We start from the raw sequence: 22,701 nt of genomic DNA on the forward strand, positions 1-22,701 counted from the left end.
TCAAACCCCCCAGCTAGCACACATACGTTGGGCCGACGTCGGACCAACGTCGGAAGCGTTGGCCAATTTTATTAACTTCGCGCTGACGTTGAACCAACGTCGGGCCAACGTCGAAATAAGACCATTTTTAAATGAGTACAGTGTGATACCGGGTTTAGCGTTAAAAACTTTTTTAAAAGCTGTTGGGGCGCGACTTTTTCTTAGAGTATTTTATTGCTTTAAATTTCATGATTTTATAATAATTTCGTAGTAATTGAGTATTGAGTAATTTCGAATTTAATATCAAATCATTAAAAAAATAAATACAAACATGCTAATTTTTATATCTATTAATATGCAGTTTTTAATTTTTCTTTAAAACAAGAGTTTATTTAATTAAGTTATAATGTTTATAATGTCATTATGTATAATTATAATGTTTATAATGTTTATAATGTCATTATATATAAGTTATAATGTTTATAATGTTTTTAGTTTACAATGACATTATAAACTAAAGTTAAATAAACTCTTGTTTTACTCTTGTATGTACTACATACATTAATAATGTATGTACTGTACATACACATAAATTAATCGTATATACGATTAATTTGCATGATATCATGCATTAGTTTTAAAAATCATGTAGTTTGTATCAATAACATTATGTCATAATGTTATTGATACAAACTGTAGGATTTTTAAAACTGATGTATGATACAATCAACTACAATGTAGTTAATTGTATCATCCCTCAGTTTTATCTAGTTAATTTATCTAGTTAAACAATATTTTATTAATAATGTATGTACCACATACAGTACTAATGCATGTAGTACACACATTATAAATAATAGTGTATGTTTTACATAAACATTATGTATGTAGTACATACAAAGCATAATACTGTCTATACTATTTAGACAACTACTGCATGTCAAACACTGTGTCAGACAGTCTGTATCATAAAATATGATACAGTCAGTATCATATAATATGATACATACAATTAAAGAGTTATTAATTACTATAGACTTAAGTAGTTAATAACTATGCAGTCTAAATAGTTATTAACCACTTAAGTCTTTAGTAGTTCATTACTTGGTAATACTTAATAAGTATTACCAATTAAGTGTTGCATTTTGTTATATGCATTTGTGGTATTCTACAAAATGAATGCAATGCCAACAAATGTACTGATTAGTATTTTTTTAAATCACATTTTTTTGCCATGTTTATGCAGGTAGATCGAAAAAATTATTTTATGTTTTATATGCATTTTATTTGTATAAACTAAATATTTTTTGCATGTGTTTGTCATTAACTATTTTTTTACTTCAAATATAGATTTTTATTTTGATATAGATTATTTATCGAATATAAAAGTATGTAAATTATGTTACTGTTATCTACAAACACAAATATATATAACCTATTACCTATAATTTTAACAGTAGTTATGTCTAAAGCTCATCAAATGAAAGATGCAAGTTCAAATGTTTATACAAAGTTGTATAATGAGGAGCATTCAAACGTTAAAGTTGCTCTCAAGCGAAATCAATATGCAAGATTTGTAAGAATGCTAAGCTGTTAGAAAGAACATTATTATGTTTGAATATGTGTATAATTTGTACAAATATTTTAATGTAATTATAATTAGTTACAACAAATTTTGATTTTTCTCTGTGTTACAAAGTTAAAGATGCTTCTTTGATCAGCATTAATGTTAAATATTTATTTATTAGTAAATCCATGTGTTTAACAAAGATAACATATTTTTAGTAGGTGGTTTTGTTTTACAAAGATGTTAGTAAATGCATGTGTTTTACAAAGATAAGATATTGGTAGTAAATATAAGTTTACCTCATTCCTGTATTATAATTCTTATCTGCATTATAATTGTATGTTGTTAAAATGTCCTAAAGTTATAATATATTATATAACTTCTTGTTTCTGTATAGTTTTTGTATTGTATGTTTTTATTATTTATTGTTTCATTATTATTTATTGACATTTATAATTATTTACTGAATAAAGCTTTTGTTTAAATTGTTCTTTTTTTCAGTTATGTTTAAAGGGGCGTTTATTTTTTAATTCATTTGGCAGCTGTTAAAGAGGGAGAAGGTAACAATTATTTGGGAGTGTATTAATTATATATATTTTTGGCATTTTAATGGTAATTGGAATTCTTTTAGTAACTTTATAGTAGAGTTTTGAAGCTTGTTGCCTCTAATTATTGCAGTGAAATACTGATAATATTATTCAAAAATTTTCTGTATAGACCATGACTTGAAAAAATGAATGCAATATCAACAAATGAACCTACTGTTTTTTCACCATTTTTGTGCAGGTAATACATAAAAAAAATTATTATGTTTTTGTTTATGTGCATTTTACACTCACACAAATATATATAAAATAATACTTATAATTTTAACAGTAGTTATGGCAATGCCTAAAGCTCATCAAATGAAAGATACAAAATCAAAGATTATCAAATTAAAGATTATTAAAGACTATCAAATTGTATAACGAGGAGCATTCGAACGTTGTAGTTGCTCTCAAGCGAAGTAAAGATGCAAGATTTGTTAGGATGCCAAGCAGTTAGAAAGAACATTATTATGTTTAGATATGTGTATAATTTATACGATTATTTTAACTTAATTATAATGATTATTATAACAAATTTTGATTTTCTCTGTGTAATTATTAAATTAAAGTTGGTTCATTAATCAGCATCAATGTTTACTTTTGTTTCTTAGCGCCAAATTTTATTTTAACTTATTTGGACATTTTAATAAACATTACAAAGAAATAGTTGCGCTTTATTTAAATTAATAGTCGCACTTTATTTAAAGAAATAGCTGCGTTTTCTCTAAAGAAATAGTTCCACCTTAGTTAAAGAAATAGTTTACTAATTAAAGAATTAGTTTTAATTTGTTTGCAAAAACTTTACTACTGATTCAGAAGGTATGCACATCTTATGAATCAAAAGCAATGATTTTGCAAACAAATTAAAACTTAATAAAAATATTTACCGTAATATCTTAATAATTATTATTATTAAAATATTACGTTGGGCCAACGTCAGAATGCGACGCTCGCCCAACGTCGAAATCCGACGTTGGGCCAACGTTAGCCCAACGGTTGGTTTGGACGTCGCGCCGACTACCAAATCGACGTTAAGCCAACGTCGGTTACCGACCATCGGCCAACCAATTTTTCGTTGTCGGCCCGACGTTGGCCCAACGTATGTGTGCTAGCTGGGCCAAAGGGCATCTTATCCATTTTTCACACGATAAACTGTTACTTCCACATGCTGCAAAAATATTCTGGCACTTGTTTCTTTACAGAATATTTTTGTTCTTTATATTATGTTGAAATATAATTTTTTTTTTTTTATATTTCAACTTAATATGAAGAGTTTTTAAATTTTAAATTTATTATATTTAATATTGATAAATAGAGCAGAATATTTATGTTTAAAGGAAGTATGTAAAATTTATATGGTACTTGATGTTTTACACGTGGCGCCTTTCAACAGCCCCATGAAATAAAAAACAAATATTAAAGCTGTTAAAAAATTTTTTTATTTCCGACTTCAAAAAGAAAGTATTTTCCCCAGAGTAAAATTTTAAAAAAGGACAACTTGATTTTATTTCTGCCCTTAGAGATCATTTCGCTCTTTTTCTTTGGAGTATTTCGTTTGTGATGCACCTGCTCGTTCATTCCTGAAGCTTATCGTAAACCACATAGCTGTTGGCACATATGTTCAACATAGAGTTGTTTTTAATTGTACAAATCCTTTAAAAGATTCGAAAAGATTGTAAACGCTATGTTAAGTTTTAGAATTTGTAACTGTGTAGTGGTCCATGTTTTTAATTGTACAAATCCTTTAAAAGATTCGAAAAGATTGTAAACGCTATGTTAAGTTTTAGAATTTGTAACTGTGTAGTGGTCCATGTTTTTAATTGTACAAATCCTTTAAAAGATTCGAAAAGATTGTAAACGCTATGTTAAGTTTTAGAACTTGTAACTGTGTAGTGGTCCATGTTTTTAATTATACAAATCCTTTAAAAGATTCGAAAAGATTGTAAACGCTATGTTAAGTTTTAGAATTTGTAACTGTGTAGTGGTCCATGTTTTTAATTGTACAAATCCTTTAAAAGATTCGAAAAGATTGTAAACGCTATGTTAAGTTTTAGAATTTGTAACTGTGTAGTGGTCCATGTTTAAAACATATTTTCTTAGGTTTCCAGATTTCCAGCGCTCAGTTCTTTCCTTTCAACGTAAGGTTCTTTGTTGGATGCGTTATGACGGGGGCAGAGTTGGAAACAGTTTAACAAGTAGTCCATATAACTGTTCCTTGATTCAAGATATTGAAATAGTGAACACGACTGATGAGTTTATGGAATTTGAAAAGAACCACTCAAATGACTCACTTCTATCAGTAAAAGTAGCAACTCTTTAATAGATACATGTATACTATTGGTTGCCTTATAAATTCCGGGGGATCGGAAAAAAAAAATTAATAACCGTCTCCTCTCGCTTATTAGACACCTAAGAGTACATGTAAAATTCTATTTATTTATGAATTAAAATCCATTTAACTGGGTTTTACACAGGGAAAGATAAAATTACCATTGTAACAGTGCCACAAAAAAAAAAACAGCAAAAGAATGTTTAGGGGATTTATGGTGTAAACATTAATTTTAGGCTTCCCTGTTTAAAGCTCAATTCAATTGAATTTTTTATAAAAAAAAAAAAAAAAAAAGGTGAAGTTTAGCCTAAAAAAATTGTTTTTCACTCTTGCTGACGCAACTTCGTCAAGTGGGTGGATACCACTGGAAAGATTGCACCAAAAACATCATGAAACGTGTTCTGAGCAATGAGGTGATGACTAATTTTAACATGCAGGGCCTTGGTAAAGGAATAACTAGAAAAAATAAATTTGCAGATACGAAAATCTACCGCCTTATATAAAACACTGTACTCCATAAATTTCGAAAAGAACAGAAACAGTTTTACAAGAAAACACAGAGCATACTAAGAAGTGCTCCAGCACGCAAGAATGCTGAAATAAAAAAGTAATATATTGAAGTAAATATTTAAGTTTTAATTAGTTTTTGATTGTATTGTATCTTCTAATATATGTGTATTACATGTTTTTGAAATATTTACTTTTCATCTTTACAATATAAAGTACTCATCTGATATTTATTTTACATAAAACTAATTTAGTCCAAATATTTTAATATTTTTGTAACCTTTTTACAAGCAAATTAGCCATCTTCAAAATTACTGGTATAAGGTGTCTCGAAGACATCTGATAGTAGCCTCACAGATGACTAATTTGAGATGCCTCAAATACATCTGAATTCGGACGTCTAAAAGGCGTAAACTTAGTAGCCATCTTTAAAATTACTAATTTGAGATGTCTTGAAGACATTAACATGCAGATGTCTCAGAGATTATTGATACGAGATGTCTTAAAGACATCTGAATTCAGACGTCTAAAAGGTGTTAACATGGAGATGTCTTTCAGATGACATTTAGAAACCAGTCTGAGACGTTGTTGAGATGTCTAATAGACGTCTCGGTGCCCACTGGGCAATATGTTCAACAAGCCTTTTATTATGAAGATGATTGACATTGAACAACCAGAATGATGACCTGAGCCGTTGTTTATCAATCTGATTGGTCAACGATTTCAACTGCAAAGGATGAACGACCAAAACCTAAGGTTTAAACGATATTTTATCAGATTGTGTAGGATTGGGATTCTTTTGCAATTGGAATCATCGGAGGATTTGAAAGATGGTATTCCGAGTCGTACTTCTCGAATGCTATATACTGGTACAAGAGGCATTGCTTGGATCAAAATTTCATAAAAAGGTCTTGATTATTAACAGTTAAGATTTTATCTTAACAACAAATGAAAAAAGAATAAATAGGGGAAAACTGGAATAATCATTTTAGTTTCAATAATCATCATATTTAGTTTCGATAATTATATTTAATTTCAATAATAATTTACAGGGACAATTACTATTCAAACTAAACATAAAATATGGGTTTTTTAGACATTTTCAAAATAAAACAAAAAAATCTCTGCAATCAGGTTCAAGTCTGACAATTTAAGTTCTCAGACTTGAACCTGTTACTAAGGACGCAACCAAACTTGTTGGGCATATATTAATTTTTTAGGAATCTTAAATTATTATTTTAAGGAATTTCTGTGTTAAATTCCAGTGGAGAAAATTTCCCTGAAATAAAATATTCAAAAAAAAATGATTTACTATTTATGAATTTATTTAAAAAATGTAATTAAATAGCTCTGTTGCAAATATAGAAATTAAAAGATTAAAATGAATTTAAAAACTTAAAAAAAAAATTAATCACACAAAATTTAAATCACATAAACCCCTAATTAACTAACTCATTTTTTGAATTTATATTCAAACTGACGCCATCTTTTTTTTGATTGCTACCAAAAGGAACAATGATAAAGCCAACTTGGTCATTTTCTTTTATAACATTTTGAAAATCGTTTAAAACGAGCTTTTCATTTAGTTTTAGTTTATTAGTTGGGGATAAATGGCCAACAGTTCTTGGAAGTTTTTTAATAACACCAGGAATTTTCATCTTTTCTACCATTTTATTATGTTTCTGAGATTTATTAACTGGTTTTGTCAGGTCCTTTCGGAAAGCATTTACTATACTTGAGTGAAATACACTGGGAATTTTATTAGTCAGTGGCGTATTTAATTTAAAATCAGAGGTAAGTTGATTATTCTTTAAAGAGGAACACGGAAAAGGTGGGTCAGAGCATTTAGATATTGTAGGTAGAGGTGTTGAGCTTATGGAAGGAGTATAACGAGGCACAACAGTTGAGACATTTCTAAAATGAAGTAAACTATTTTGGGGATCGCCGTCATGGTTATTATACTTTTGCAAAATTAGAGTTTTTAACAACTCTTTCCCTAATGGTGATATAAATGATCCACGAAATAGAGTTTTATCAACAGTATTGTATACGGAGCCATCAGCTATTGGTTGAAATGATTTATTTGATATTTTACGAGATAAAACATTTTTTATAAAACCTTGAAAAATTATTGGTAAAACGGCGCTCATTGCAGCATTTGCAATCTGTGTTTTTTCGTTTTGATTCAAAACGTGTTTTGATTTCCATTTTCTAGCAATAGAGTCTTTCTTAAACAACTCCATACCATCAAATTTTTTCAAAATTGCATCCTGAAAGTACCGCGCAACAACATTGCTCTCATTTTTATATCTTAAATCATGGACATCTTTATGTCTTAACCAATTGACATCTTCGTTGTTATCTGTTGATCTTTTCCTTATCACATGGCCTCTCTTTACCATTGTTTCGGAAAAAAAAATTTTATTTTTTTCTTTGTAGGAATGATATCTAGGCACTAATTCATTTCTCCTTTTTGAATTACTCCACGTGTCAACACGAGTGTAGCGAGGGATATCATCACGCTTTTTATTACTTTTATAGAAGAAAAGCGGATTGAGTTTTAAATAGGGGAGTTTCAATATCGTGATGTTCTTTACTGACTTTGAACTGCTCTTTTTGACTTTTTCCAACTTGTCGTCACTAAAAATACGTTTCCCTCCTCTATTCAGAGTACTTTTTTTCAGTCGAGACAACTGCGAAGTTAACCGATCAATGAACTGATTAGTTGGCTTCAACATGTTCACAAATCTTGTTTCAACTTGAGTGTTTTGCGCACCTTTCTTTTCGTTTAACGGATCATTTTTTAGTTTTGATTGGCCAATTTTAGTTAATACCGATGGTTCATTTTTTAGTTTTAACTGACCAGTTTTAGTTGATATTCGGGACATTTGCTTATTTTCTGTCAAATTAAATTTTTGAAATCCATCAGAAACCAACGGCAATATAGGTATTGAAGTTTTATGGGGTTTCTTCGTTGGATCTTTTATTTTCTTAAGTATGCCTTTTCTTCGAACGCTCGCATCATTATTGAAATATAACTTATTATCAAGATTCTCATCGGATTTTGCCTCGTTTAAAAACAAATGAAAGAAGGAAACGTTATTGTCGGCTTTTTCAATTGCGCTGCCGCTGCTCAAAGCGTTTTTACCAGAACCTATCTCTTCCTCATCAGGTATTAAAGTTTCGTCTTTGGAAGCAAGTTTTTCAGCTTCACTCAAAACATGATATCGATATTTAACAAAAGTTGGAGAGCTTTGGTCATCATCGTAACCTGATAAATCGCTTTCATTTTCATCGCTTTCAGCTGAATCACCCAGGTTTTTACTTGCATCTAAATTTCCTTTATTTTTAACAACCTTTTGGAAGAAAAGTGTGTTTAAAGTTGGTTTAACACTTTCTTCTTCAATTGTTAGTATTCCATCATCTAAATACGTTTTATCGCTCTGATCAAAGTTTTGAACTTTTTCTACATGAGCTCCCATTGATTTTTCACTTGATAATTTTTTCGACGTACCTGATATTCCTGCCGAATTCATTACTCTACTATTTGCCATTTCTATGTTTCTCTCTTGTGATTGAAGTATATTGCTCGGAACGTTCGCTTGAATAATATCAGGAGCTTGGATTGATGCATTGGCAAAGCCTTGATGACCAGCAAACGGCTGATTATCAACACTTGGGGATTGGAACTGATATACTGGATTGAAAGGTTGGGATTGAGTAATAGGTGTTTGAGTTGCAACTAAAGGTCTTGTCTGCTGAGTTATGCCTGGCAAAAATATTGGTTGAACGCGATTTTGATACGCAGGTTTTTTAATAGAGGGTTGTAAAGCGCTGTACAGACCTTCGTTTTCAGGAATATGATGGTTAATATTTTGAGTTTGCGATTGAAAAATTAGGTTTTGTTGCTGAGAAAAAAATTCAGCATTCAGAAGAGGGTTATTTTGTTTTAACCCAGGCGCAGTCATAATTGATTCAGTTAACATAGGAGTACCCATTGGTGATGTTGTTAATCCAGGAGTATTAATTGGTGGTCCAGTGAAAGCAGGAACTTTCACTGCTGCTTCTGCCAATCCAGGATTATCCGTCGTTAATGTAGATAACATAGGAGCATTCATTGTTGATTCAGTCAACCAAGGTGCGTTTACTGTCGATGCAACTAAACCAGGTGTACTCGTTGTTAATTGAACCGAATCAGAAGCATTTCTTTTTGCATCACCCAAACCTGGCAAAGGAATTATTTCAGTCTTATTCTTTTCCTTGTAAAAAGTAGTATTAGCATTGGAATTCTGAAACTTTTGGGGGATTTTCAAAGTATAATTAACACCATTGTCAAAATATTCAAAATTATTATAGTTCACGTGATTTTCTTGGTTTTCCCCCGCGTTGATCACTCCGTTCAGTTCAGATTTATTAGCATCTTTTGTAACGTTAGAATCATTCTTGCTGTAAGTTTGATAGGAAACTGTTTTCATTTTTTTACGCGTGTCTTTTACACTTTTTGGTTTCAATTTGGCTTTATGCTTGGGATTGTAATTAGAAATTTTGCCAGAGTGCAAAGCTTTGTCACTTATATCTAAATCATTTTTATCACCGTTATAGTCATTGACGTCTATTAAAAAATCGTGGTTTTTGTCGGTATCGTACATTTTAGAATCGTACTTTGCTCCTTTAAGTTTTCCATTCGTCCAACGATCCCCATCTTCAGAATCTTCATAGGTAACTGTTTTAGTGGTTTTTGTTTTGCCGTTCTTCGTTTCGGTGGTGTAAGTCACTGTTTTATCTCCGTTACTATAAGAAGAGGTGGTTGAAGTAGTCCTATTTCTCCGTGAAAAAAGCCCAAAGGCGTTTTTATCGAGTGAGTGTGATAATATAACGTAACGTAACTGCGAATTATTCAAACTTGAAGATTTTTTATGAGAATGATCTTTTTTCTTACAATTCTTCGTTTCAGAACAATTTCTTTCGTTACTGTTACTCACTTTATCTCCGTAAATAACCTTTAACTCTACATTAGAAAATAGATCATCCTCGTTTCCTAAAACTGATATATCATTATCTTTATTACGATTCGTCAAATTTAAATGACTGCCAGGATCATCTTTAACTAATTTTTTCGTTTCATCCTCTGAAAATCGAGCCAAAATATCGCTAAATTCTCCTGAAAAATTCTCGGTATTAAGTTTCGTTGCATTCGGTGGTGATATTTTACTTCGATCGTAAAGCTTACCTAATTCGACCATGTGCTTTAAATTTTTTTCTTCGTTACTAAAAACCAGTGATTTCGATGAAGACGGTTCATCAGAAAAGTCTCCACTTACCAAATCAGAATCATCATCAACATCATCAATTAGACTTGTGATTCTTCCATTATGCCAGCGATGGAATATGGCTGATTTCCTGGCTTTTTGCGTATAAAAGTTTTTTTTTCTAAAATTGAATTCTTTAGATGAGGCTTTTGAAACCGATTTTTTGTTAGGAGCATAAGTTTCTTGAATGTTTAAAAAATTGAATTTTGACGTCGGAAACTCGTGTTTGTTAATAACACTCCTAACCTCCCCTACGATACTCTTTTCGGGCTTCAGTTGAGTGTTACGGTGAATAATAGCTCCTATAGATATGACTTCAGGATTATCTTTCTTTTTTTTCTTCTGATTGATGATCTGGTGGTACCCTGGTATAATGGATGCAGATTGCGCAAGATCATCGTGAGACTCTTTTTGATCATCATAAGAATGGATCGATTTTAATATTGAATATTGAAGAGAGTTCTGAAGCTTGCGAAAACTGTTTGGAACAATCACTTGACTCGATAACTTGGTAGTTGGTTCTTTCAAGCGTTCTGGAAGTAAATGAAAATCATTCAATTCTTTGATTTGATTAAGTTTTATCGCATCTGACAACAGAGCAAACTGATTGTTCTTTTTTTGATAAGCAGAAGCAACCTCGGTATCCTGTACCTCATTTTTGTTAGATAGAACACTTGTAGTCAAAGCATGCGAGAGTAGATCTGAATCATTTTCAGGAAACTTCGGACTCTGAGATACTGAACTAATACCTACTGACAAACTTTTGTTCACAATTTCTTCTATCAAATCATGAAAAGAATTTATGAGAGGAGTGCTTGCGACACCACTACGAGAGCTTGTACTGCTAACAGCTTGTGCAGAATTAGTGGTCGATTTGATAACATTTTCGATGCTGTTAAACAATGAAGGGCCTCCACTCATTATGCCGGCGGCAATTCCAGCAGCTAATGTTTGAGCAATTTTCAATTTCATTAATACGGCACGAGAACCTGTATGAACAAAAATATGAGGGGTCTTCTACAAATGCTATTTAGAGCTCACGTAGTCTTTAGTATCCTTTTGTAATTGCAAAATTAAAATGCTTGTTGAAATTGATAAAGGTATTGCCAAAGTCCAGTAATTTTTCTTACTTATAAGCAACTTATCATTTATTTAAAATGGAAAGGTCATCGGTGACAACTTCGTTTTGACTATATTTATTTTAAATTATTTGCTACTTTAATTCAAGAGAATCATATTTAAATAAGACAACATTGACTTGGTACTAAGCATCAAAAAGAAAGCACAAAATATTTGAAATGTCTTTATTAATGATGCTACATGTCTAGAAAAGACACGTGTCTACTAATTTTTATTTTCCCAAATATCAATTTCAGCATATAGGAAAAACTTGAAGTATTTTTCTTAGTACGAAAAAAAAAGTTTTCTTTTTTTTTTTTTTTTTTAAATCAAATACAACATTCCGAGCCACTCAGGATGGCACGCTCTGGGTAGGACGGAGACTTCTATGCAATCCACAGTTGCAGACCACAATTACGTATAATCTACGAAGGTAGATATAACCAAGTAGAAAAATTCGTGGACTTCTTAGTTCGGCAATGACTAAGATATTACAATATACACAGTAGCTCGCAAAATATTGGATGCGATAGTTTCTTTTTAGTTTTTTACTTGGTCCAACTGAACCGAAACTTTCACAGGAGATTAATATTTGTCATAATTTTTACCGGAAAAGTTTCAATTTATGCTTTATGCTTTAAAAAAAATGTACGTGTGAATGTTTGGAAAAAGTTGTAAATTATTTGAAATATTTAAAAAAACGTATTTTTAATCTAAAATGGGAAATAACAAAGACCTAAGATTTTTTATAAAGCTTTTGATTATTCGATTAGTTAGCCTTATAGCAAGTAAATTTATTTGGGAGATAAGATTATTCGAAGTATCCTTGTCAAATAGCTCTTCTTATAGTATTTTAATTTAAAAATTACAGTGAATCGAAAAGCAAAGAACTTTCGATGTGAGAAAAGTGTTTTGAAGAAAAATTGTTTAAGAAAATCAAGAAATATCACAGAAAGAGGTAATTGACATCTCTATAACTTGTCCTGTCTGACAATAGTAATGGTGTTACAACTTTGAATTACGAAATTATAAAGTAAAATTTAATATAGACACAAAAAAATGGCCATTTTCTTCGAATTATTCGGATCACCAATTAATGGGTTGAAAACTAACAATAAAAAAGCATTTCTTTAATTGAATCAGTGTTTTTTAAAAGGGCTGGTTTGCTCAAAACCCGTTTTTGAGAAAACTAAAAAAAACTCTTTATATCTTTTAATATTAAATATACAGAATTTGTGTAATACATTTTTAAAAAATATATGCAAGAATAACATCTTAGTACACTTTGATAATTGTTATAACATTTCATTTGTTAACAATTAATATATGAAATTTCGAAAAATTGTCCCTTTAAAAAAAAATCGAATATTTTGAAATCGAAACTGTTGACATTTTCCGCATTTTGCGGCTAAAAATACGAATCAGTTGGAGAGTGATTTTTTAAAAAAAGGCGTATTTGAAGCAAACTTGCCTTTTTTTAAAAAAATCAGAAACTTTCAGGTGGCTTTATTTGTGTAAGAAGATAAAATTTAAACACATTTTTAACATAAACTGATGAAGCTATCATAGAAGGACACAAAACACACAAAAAGTGAATTTAAAAAAAAAAGTCAAATCAGCCCTTTTAAAAAACACTGATTCAATTCTAATTAGAGGAAAAAGTTAATACTTTATTATAACTTCGTGTTGATCACGACGTAACGTGGCATTGTTAAAATAAGATTTAACAAAGCATAATTTTGCTTCGATCTATTGATTAGTGGCGGATCAAGGGGGGGGGGGGGGGCTATAGCCCCGGGCCCCACAATTTTAGGGGCCCCGATTCAAAGTAAATAATTTTTTATTAACTCTGAAAATTAAATCTTTTATTAACTTAAAAGAGCCAAAGTTAAATTTACTAAATTGTCTGAAAACAAAAGCACAAAAATAAAATAACTGTCAACAAAAACGCTGCATTATATATATTTTTCCGGTCTTTGACAACGAAGGAGCGCAACTACTTCTACAAAAAAAACTTAGCTCGTTTATTGAAAAAGACTATTCGGATAAGAACAAAAGAAAGGTAATTAAAAAATTGAGCAACGGAGAAAACCAAGTTGATTCTTTAAGCGTATCCGACAAGTTTCGAGTGAATACATTTTTTGTCATTATTGACAAACCTGTGACACAATTAACCATAAGAAGTGATGGTTACAACCACGTAAATAAGTTATTTGGATTTCTATCGAAGCTGTTAACTATTAGTACCATGGAATTGCAAGTTAGCGCGAAAAAAATTGTAGACGTGTACTCAAATGATTTAGAAGATAGTTTCATATTTGAAATAGAACAATTTGTAACATTATTAAAGTTGCAGCCTCCGGGGTTTTTTTTCGCATAAAAAAGATAAATCTGAGACTGAAAACACATTGATTTCTCTGCATGTTTTAAATTGGATTGTTGAAACCGATATTATTGATGTATTTCCAAATGTTTATATAGCATATCGCTTGTTTCTAACTATTCCCATAACAAATTGCGAGGCTGAGAGATCATTCTCTACTCTTAAAAGAGTTAAGAACATGCACCGATCAACAATGGTCCATAGTCGTTTAAGTAATATAGCAAGATTACCTATTGAGTCAAAATTATTAGAAACTTTGGATTTCAGCGATGTGATTGCAGATTTTGCGGGGAAGAAAAGCAGAAAATCACTCAACTTAGTTCAATAAAATAAATATAAAATTTGTATATAAATAAATATCCGTGATAGCGTTTTCAAGAAAGTCTTAGTTTTACTCATTTTTGTCGTTGTTAGTGGAACGGGGCCTCCTACTTTTAAATAGCCCCGGGCCCCGAAAAGTATTAATCCGCCACTGCTATTGATTGGTAAGTTAAATAAGCATTAGTCAGATTACGTAAACGTTTTAATATGAGTAACCTAAAACCTGCGATACGAACTAATATACTTTCAAAAGTTTTCTTTCCAAAGGCAATCACTCTGATAAATATAAAGAAACTCAATCACAATGATAACTGTAAAAAAAAACAACAAGAAAATATAAAGCGATGAGACTAAATTACCCACTTATTTTTGAGTCTTGATCTGATTCCTTATTCTGACCATTAGTTTCATCATTAAGCACTTTGCTTGCCTTTTCAAATTTTGATTCTTCATCACTTTCATTCTCTTTGGAATTGGAATCGTTTTTCTTTTTAGAAGGTAACGTTGAATTTCGTATGCTTGCTTTCAAATAAGCCTTATCATCAGCTTTGTTATTAAAGTAGTATTTAATATTGCCTTCTGTCGAATCATCCGCTTTCATATCTACTGCAACTGATGCAGATTTAGAGAAATTCAAATCCGCATTTTGCAATATTTTTGCCAGCTCCTCTCGATCAATCAATACAACATGTCCTCGTTTAGTCAAATTTCGACGATGAAAACCGCGGTAATTCTTTTTTAATGCAACATTGGCACGAGATTGCTTTTTATCAAACTTTTCTAAAAAAAAGTTTTCATAAAAAATACGAGAACTAGCGAATCTTTAACTTCAAACTAATTTAAAATATTTGCACCTTTATCAAGACTAAATGCACCTTTATCAAGACTAAATGCACCTTGTCCCCAACTAAAAGCACTTTCTTCGTTTCCTAAATCTTTCGATAATTTTTGCTTCACTCCATAAAATTTAGTAAATCTCTTGTTGATTTTATTCAACGCAGTTGCCAACGAGTTCATGAATTCCACAGCAGATTTAGCACTCATACCTGTGATGCTATTTTGAATTGCTTGCATAAGATTAGACGTTGGTGTTACCTGTGCTGTTTGATATTCATCTCTTGTTTTTAGAGCTGCCAATAACGCAATTAGGGCAGCGTTTGTTGCACCATCATAATTTTCTTCATTAATACCTCCCACAGTATCAAAGTCTGCCAAATCTAGACTAGGGGGAACTGCATTTTGCGGAGAAATCATATATTCTAATGACGAGGTATCAGCAGTAGCTGCAGAATGCACTATATGAAACGATTTTATTACCTTAACTATTGACTTCCAATATTGCTGTGTATACTGAACTAATAAATTTATCACAAATCAACTTATTAGAAATCAATTTATCATAAATCAATTTATTAGAAATAAAAACGTGTGATGCTAAAAAAAGTGAAAAATGAAGTTACTTTACCATTAAATCCTTCTACTGCCTTTTGCATTTTAAGATCGCTCATTTCCTGAATCAATAAAGCAATACCTTCCCCTAATTCATTTAACTGACTAGACAATTGAGTTACAGGCATTTGATTGATTCCTAGAATAATAAAAACTTTTATTAGTTGTTATCTAATTGATTAATAAATTATGTATAAAATTAATTACGAAAAAATAGAACAAGAATTCAAACAGATAAATTGAAATACCAGTTGCATCATCTTTCTCAGCCATCTTCGTTACGATATGTGTTAAATGTTTGATACTTTCAATTATTTCGCTATCTAAACAACAACAAAAATAATAAACAACAACAAAAGTAATAACAACAACAAAGATAATAGCTGTAATTATGAATAATGATGGTCACAGTAGGCCGAAATGAAAAAAAATATCAACTTGAATTTCCAAACAAACCCTCTCGAGGGATTATTATATACATCTTCCTGATTCAAAAAATGGAAAAGCTCAAATCAAACTCTTTCGTACGAGAAAAAAAAATAGTTTGAAAATTTTCTTCACTTAGCAAAAAATGTTGAAATAATAGCATGCAAAATTTTGCATTTTTACAGCACAATAAAATTATCATACCAAATGATATCTTAGGCAATTTATTCAATGTAGGTGTATTTCAATTTGGGTGAGTTTGCATTTTTCATTTTTTTCTGAGAAAAGGGCAAAATATTGTATAAAGATAGAATGCACAATAAATAAATGTCATTTTATGGGAAAAGGCATTTATTTTGCAAGTTAACATTTACTCTGTTGTATTTTAAAAAAAAAAAGCCTAATTCTGCCAAAACTTATGACTGCAGAAAAACAGTCTGTTTTCTCAAACTTCAAAAGTGCTCTAGACAGCTCACTTCTTTTCTGGTTGATCGTGCCAAAGGACTGTTTTCTTCTCAAACCAACTTTACTGATCCACCGGTTGGATCATTGCCTAATTCACCTTCAAAATAAGCAAAATGGAGAGAATGTATCTATGCCTTTACTGTTCAACTTTGACTCCATCAAAATTCTCCCTCCAACTAGAGGTCAAGTATGTGAGTGTTTTCTCTGCAAAATTGGCCATCTGAAGCTAAATGAAGCACACCCTTTATCAGTACCTCAACCATCTACTGCTAATCAACAAGCCAAAGTTGAAAAATGGTGTTTTTCTTGCTTTTCAATCATTGGAAAAGAAATGCTACATATGTGCAGTAAGTCAACCTTCCGAAAAAATATGACGGAACTTGTTTCTACTGATATAAAGGTCAGAGAACTTGCAAGGATGGGTTCTAGTATGGAACTAGTCAGCAGTTCCATACTAGAACCCATCCTTGCAACGTTGACTCTCAAAATCTGTCCAAGAAAGGCAACCTTGGAACATTTGGTGACCTCTGGAAGTGCTTTTCAGCACTTAAGAATGCAGGTAAAGATTTGAAAAAAGCCAAGCTTTTGACAAATGCTGTCCATGAGCCTCTACTAACAGTTTCTGACTCAACACTTGTTTTGGGTGTGATTTCCACAATGGAGCTCCATCTTCTGCTTGGTGTTGTGAAACATCTTTTCAAAGCTCTAAATGAACTGTGGATAAAAGCTGATGATTGGCCAGTCTCTCTTCATATCAAGTGCCAGCCATTCCATGGTGGTCATTTTGCTGGCAATCAGTGTAACAAGCTCCTAAAAAACATTGATGTTTTGCAAAAGCTTGATGAGAACCACTTTTAAAAAGCTTGATGAGAACCACTGTGCTTTTAAAGTGTTTCCAATCATTGGCACACTGAGAAAGTTTGAATCTGTTGTGTCATCTTGCTTTGAGAATCACCTTGAGAATGTCTATGCTGAAAAGATTTCAAGCTTTCAGAGATCATTCCTTGTAAAGAGTCAGTGTGACTCCAAAAGCACATGCTGTGTTTCATTCAAAATTTTGTTGCTTCTCAAAAAGAGCCATTTGAGACAGTGAGCAAGCTACTGAGTCCTTACATAATTCCTTCTGCATTCAGTGGAAAAGATTTAACAGCCCAACCAACCACCCAGAATACGGAGAGAAATTGGAACCATGCTTGGTGGATTTCAACAGCAAATATTTGTAGAATAAAGAAGAAAAATCGATTGTGACTTTTTACCTCTCAGAAAGAAATTGACAGATCAATTTATCCTTCAACCAGAACCTTTGTTCTTATTTGTAACTTTTATATTTATGTTTTCTTTGCCTCTTAATGCTTTCTTAAGAATTTAAGGGTTTAAATTTTTAAAAACTTTTAAACTAATTTTTTTTTCTCGGACGAAATAGTTTAATTTTAGCTTTTCGATTTTTTGAATCAGGAAGGTGTATATAATAATCCCTCCAGAGGGTTTCTTCGGAAATTCAAGTTGATTTTTTTTTTTTCATTTCCGCCTAAAGTGTAGTTTTTATTTTAATCTTCTTGTTGTAATAACTACAGCAATATTATAGGGTGTTTAACAGCAATATTTATAAGGTGTTCAACAGCAATATTTATAGGGTGTTCAACAGCAATATTTATAGGGTGCTGAAAGCGAATTCAGTCTCTGAAACAAATGGTATGTTTCGCGGTTAAATCTTGAAAGTGGGTTTGTTTTCCACATTCACTTTTTGCCGTTTAAAACTATGATTTCTCGTTTTACTATAAGGGGTTCCGCCCTATTCTAGAAAATATTTTATACTCCAAAAATTTTAATACCACAAAAGTTAATTTGCCTAACAAGGGCTAATAGGGTTTATAGACTGATTGTATGAAACTTTTAATACTAAATTAAGAATTATAATTAACGCATTATAGCAATATATATTCAATACCCTGAAGGTTGTTGCAATGAGTTACATTAAAAGGTCAGGATATAGTAAATGCTATTGTGCAGCACCCGTCAGGAAATTTTTGATTGCTTACCCTCAGTAGAGTATATAAAAACATCTTTGTTCTTTTTTCATACCCGGCTACATTATGAGTTCTCTCTTGTATTCATTTCCATTTGCTTATCGTGTGGATTAGAAATTCTGATTTATTTATTTAAAAGCCAGGGGGTGTTAAATGGCGAGGAACCATCTAAAAGTAACGAAAATAGGTTTCATTTTGCCTAGAAAAACTTGGTACACTAATTTTCTATTCAGCGTTATGGTTTACGGAAGCTAATACAGATAAAATGAATGAGACAGATAAAATGAATAAGACAGGCTTTCATAAGATCTTATTTAAATTAAAAAACCTAAAATTTAGATCACTTTGTGCAATGTGTGAATGTCTATTATCATTACAGCTCTTTCTGCAACAATATTCAAACAGAGAACATCAATTACTAAGTTTTACTTAATGAAAATTTTAAATTCATAACTCTAGTGTTGGGTTGCTTCCTGCAAAAAGGTCATTTTTACTATTTAAAAAAATTTACTGCGAAACGCGCAAAAATGAGAAATCATAAAAAAAATTTTTCTTTTACAAAATAAACAATGGCGAAACAAGAAACAGAAAAACGCGTATAAACCGTTTGATTTTATTGATTATATAAAAAAGAACACCTAAAACCTCAAGGGCTACCAACATTGCCTGATTTGAGTTAAAAACATCAGGTACAAATGACATGCAAGGCAATTATGCATTAAAAGTCCGAATTCACCTCCCGCACCCTGTAATATCAATACTAACATTAACAACAGCAACAACAATAGCATAAAAATTAAGAATGATGATATCAATCAGAATAAAAATGAGGATTACAATAAAAATAATCATTAAAATGATAAAACAATAACAAGGATAGTAAAAATGACAATAAATAACAAGGATAGTAGAAACGACAGTAAATGCACCGCTAAAAACAATTATCGTTTGCAACTTTTCATGAATTTATTGATTTATTGAAATTGGTCTTTTAAAGTAAGGAACTAAAATTTGCACCTGAAGTGGCTTGCAAAAAACCTGCCTTTCCAGAGTGAAAACCTAGAGAAAAAAGATATTATAGTCTTAACAATTTAATGTTCTGTTTATTTAAATACTAAAGAAAATTAAACTACCTGCTGCAAAAGCTGACTTCAGTAACAGTTCTGATACAGCTAAAATACACAAAAGTTTTTTAGTGGCAATGAGATAAATACAAGTTCCAAAACATTGCAAAGAAAAAGGCCATTACAAGCTTTTAAAGTTCTCTTACCAATGTTGTCAAAATTGTAATTTGGTCCAAGATCATCATTCAAATGTTTATTTATAGTAAAATCTGGAAACAAGCCATGCTCTAAACCTGGTGGTTACAATGCTTAAATTTTCCTTTAGAGTTTTTGGGTATACTCGGTCACCTTTCACAAATTGGTTTGTCGAACATAATGTTTATTGTAATAAACATGGAATACATGTCTACATGCATAACATTGCAAATTTTAAGGCCAAAATAAGTACTAGGAAACAAAAGATCGTTTGGTCAAATTCTTGTTTCCTTCATCAACCCAACCCCTACTTTTCCCTCCTGCAGACCAAAGAGTATACTACATGCATTACTCACCATGATGCTGTAAACTAGCCAACTTTTTAGCAATTAACGCATCCAATATTTTTTCAAGTAACATGTGCTCGAAAGAGGAGTTTCGAATATAGTTTGAACTGCTTCTTCTGTCATAACCATGGCGTCGATACGGCATAGTATCAGGGGCAAGTAGAAAAGGAGAATTTATTTCATCAAGAGTTTGAATAGCTAATAGACAAGACATTGACAAAATAACTAATTATTTAAATCCAGTTCAGTACATTTTTTGAAATAAACTCAAATGATAGTCCCTTGATTACTTAAGTCCCATTCCTAATTATCTTTCCCCCAGTCTTTGTTTTCAATACAATCTCTACTTGAAGTTCAAAAATAAAAACCTTTCTCAGATGTAGAAATCATATCTTTATTGTCATTATAATCATTTGCATCATACTCATTTCGTCTGCGATGGTGCTTGTTTTGATGATGATGCTTGAAGTACCCATCTTCAGCCATCTCATTTTCTAGAGCTTGTTCAAGTCTTTCATCCTCATCAGAATCCATATCACGATCCAGTTTTTCTAAATACTTTTTAACAAAAACTCAGTTGCTCAAAATTAAAGTTAAAATTTCAGATAATATAAAAAACTGCTTTTAACAAATCGAAAATTTTTTTACCAAAGCATGAGAATGCCTTTGCATTTTATTCAAGGCTGTCATACGGTTTTCATATGCTGTAATTTCTTTGTCATTGTGAAGGTTTTCAGGATTGTGCCAGTACCCACTATAAAATGAAAACTCTTTTTTTAAACTTGTGTGATTTTGCACATGTACAATTATTATGTTACATATTCATATATATATATATATATATATATATATATATATATATATATATATATATATATATATATATATATATATATATATATATATATATATATATATATATATAATATAATATAATATAATTACTAAGTAATTCAGCTATATTAGAGGGAAAAAAAAAACTCTTTACTCATCACGTTTTATTGCTTCTTCAGATTTATTTTTGACAGCTCTTTGAACTACTTCATTAGCTAGTTCCAGGATGGGTATCTTTTTGTACATGTAAGTATAATTGTTTGCTGATTCACGATTTAAGTAATCATCCAACTCATTTTCTTCTTGTTTTTCTAATATATGATCTTTATCTTCTTGTAACTAAAAGTACCATCATGCCATATCATTATGAGACTGACAATCACTTTATAATAATCTAAAATGAGGTTTGTAATCCCCAACTATATTTTCAATCCCAGGATTTATAAATACCGGTTCTTGAAAGATAAACATATTAACAAACAAATATTAAATTAAGGAAACTGTAAGCTATTTTTCCCTTGTAATTTTAGAAAAGTCTAATCCCAGAATCAAACACTCAATCCCAATATCAAGAATGTAAAAAAACTGCAAAATCCCAGGCTCCTGGGATTTCCAACTCTAAAATCTTCAAAAAAAATTCTAATCTTATTTAATTGTATCTTCTAAAAGAAATTTAAAACAATTGAAATCACTTGAAGTTCTTCATCTTCTTTTTGCTGCTGTTTTTCATCATTTTTGTTCCACTCTTCATCATCATCAGCAACATCCCATAAATATTTTTTTCTAAATGTTTTTAAAATTACACAAAAGTTTTTTTTATAAATTAAAACCTGTCAATAAATTTTCTTGCCAAATATCAGAAAACTCTAATAATCTGATCTTTACAAAGTCAAACAATTACCTTATCTTTACAATAAGGATTATAATCTGCAAAATGTCAAAATTTAAGAAGTATCTGAGAATACTATAAACTAAATTTAAAATCAACCTTGAGTAATGTCTGTGTTAAAAGCTTTTTAAAAGTTTTATTAAAATGGTCTTTAGAATTTAAACAAAATCTTTAAAAAGTAAATAACTGAAAAGCTTACTTTTCATCATCTTCTTCATTATGGTTTCTTATACCTGGCCAACTTTTTTTTACGAATGGTTTGCTGTCTATTTTACTACAAATCGCATAAAAGTAATTTTAAAAATGCACCTATTAAAAGTTGAACAGTTATTCACCAAAATTAAAAAGCAAATATCATATGCATAAATTATAGTAAAAACTAAAACATACATTTTTAATCAAATGAATTCTTGGTAAATAAATCCTTTTTTAAATTCTAAACCTTATAAAAATTCATAGAAGCAGAAATTAAGATAAAACCTTTTATCTGCTAAATGTGTTTTTAAATCTTTAGTTTCAAGTGTGGCATTCTTTAACTTATCTTTCATAAAGTAATCAAGGTCATTCTTTATCTCTCTCTCTAACATATTATCAAAACTTTCATAAAGCTAAAACATGGAGTAAAAACTTAAATTTAAAGTTAAGCAAAATTTATGATGGATAACAAGTTTGCAGTTTATATGTATTCAAATTGAAAATAACTTCCAAGCAATTAAGTTATGAACCTGTGTTTTAAGTCCATTGGAATTTCTTTTCTTCATTTTTATTACATGCTTATCAACTGAAGATCCCTGCGGTTTCAGTTGTAAAAGATTCTTCATTTGATAAAACCTAAACAAAAACAATTTTCAAATGTATGACTCACTAATCATTCTTTATCATACACTTTTATTATAAATAATCA

The 22,701-nt window shown here is 30.7% G+C and overlaps 1 protein-coding gene and 1 long non-coding RNA gene across 10 annotated transcripts in view; one reads left to right on the plus strand and one right to left on the minus strand.

Moving 5' to 3' along the window:
- The first annotated feature begins 473 nt into the window (after positions 1-473).
- On the plus strand, positions 474-2,668 carry LOC149884843 (uncharacterized). 4 transcript variants are annotated; one of them, XR_016454872.1, is made up of 5 exons: positions 474-1,555; positions 1,765-1,826; positions 2,048-2,106; positions 2,264-2,332; positions 2,423-2,668. It is a non-coding gene; the product is annotated as an uncharacterized LOC149884843 (long non-coding RNA). The 4 variants fall into 4 exon arrangements; XR_016454870.1 differs by having other exon boundaries at positions 477-1,826; XR_016454871.1 differs by lacking the exon at positions 1,765-1,826 and having other exon boundaries at positions 479-1,555.
- A 2,769-nt stretch (positions 2,669-5,437) lies between these two features.
- The window catches only part of LOC145186365 (uncharacterized), a 28,860-nt gene continuing 11,596 nt past the window's right edge, over positions 5,438-22,701 (minus strand). The window contains exons 13-27 of one of the 6 annotated variants that reach the window (XM_090095165.1): positions 22,523-22,628; positions 22,278-22,405; positions 21,997-22,071; positions 21,601-21,691; positions 21,063-21,247; positions 20,723-20,828; positions 20,443-20,632; positions 20,084-20,272; positions 19,602-19,640; positions 19,486-19,527; positions 15,799-15,873; positions 15,567-15,689; positions 14,956-15,396; positions 14,465-14,881; positions 5,438-5,720 (exon numbers count right to left, since the gene is read on the minus strand). In XM_090095165.1, the coding sequence (XP_089951291.1) occupies positions 5,671-5,720; positions 14,465-14,881; positions 14,956-15,396; positions 15,567-15,689; positions 15,799-15,873; positions 19,486-19,527; positions 19,602-19,640; positions 20,084-20,272; positions 20,443-20,632; positions 20,723-20,828; positions 21,063-21,247; positions 21,601-21,691; positions 21,997-22,071; positions 22,278-22,405; positions 22,523-22,628 (2,257 nt within the window). In that variant the 3' untranslated portion in view covers positions 5,438-5,670. Of the gene's footprint in view, positions 5,721-6,276; positions 11,268-14,333; positions 14,378-14,464; positions 14,882-14,955; positions 15,397-15,566; positions 15,690-15,798; positions 15,874-18,523; positions 18,637-19,485; positions 19,528-19,601; positions 19,641-20,083; positions 20,273-20,442; positions 20,633-20,722; positions 20,829-21,062; positions 21,248-21,600; positions 21,692-21,996; positions 22,072-22,277; positions 22,406-22,522; positions 22,629-22,701 lie in introns of those variants that run through there. The other 5 variants (XM_090095164.1, XM_090095163.1, XM_090095162.1 and 2 more) reach the window with 5 other exon arrangements.

The sequence above is a fragment of the Hydra viridissima genome, unplaced genomic scaffold, assembly GCF_058129835.1.
Source record: "Hydra viridissima isolate aposymbiotic clone 2 unplaced genomic scaffold, HvirCarnegie_v1 scaffold_8, whole genome shotgun sequence".
Classification (NCBI taxonomy): domain Eukaryota; kingdom Metazoa; phylum Cnidaria; class Hydrozoa; order Anthoathecata; family Hydridae; genus Hydra; species Hydra viridissima.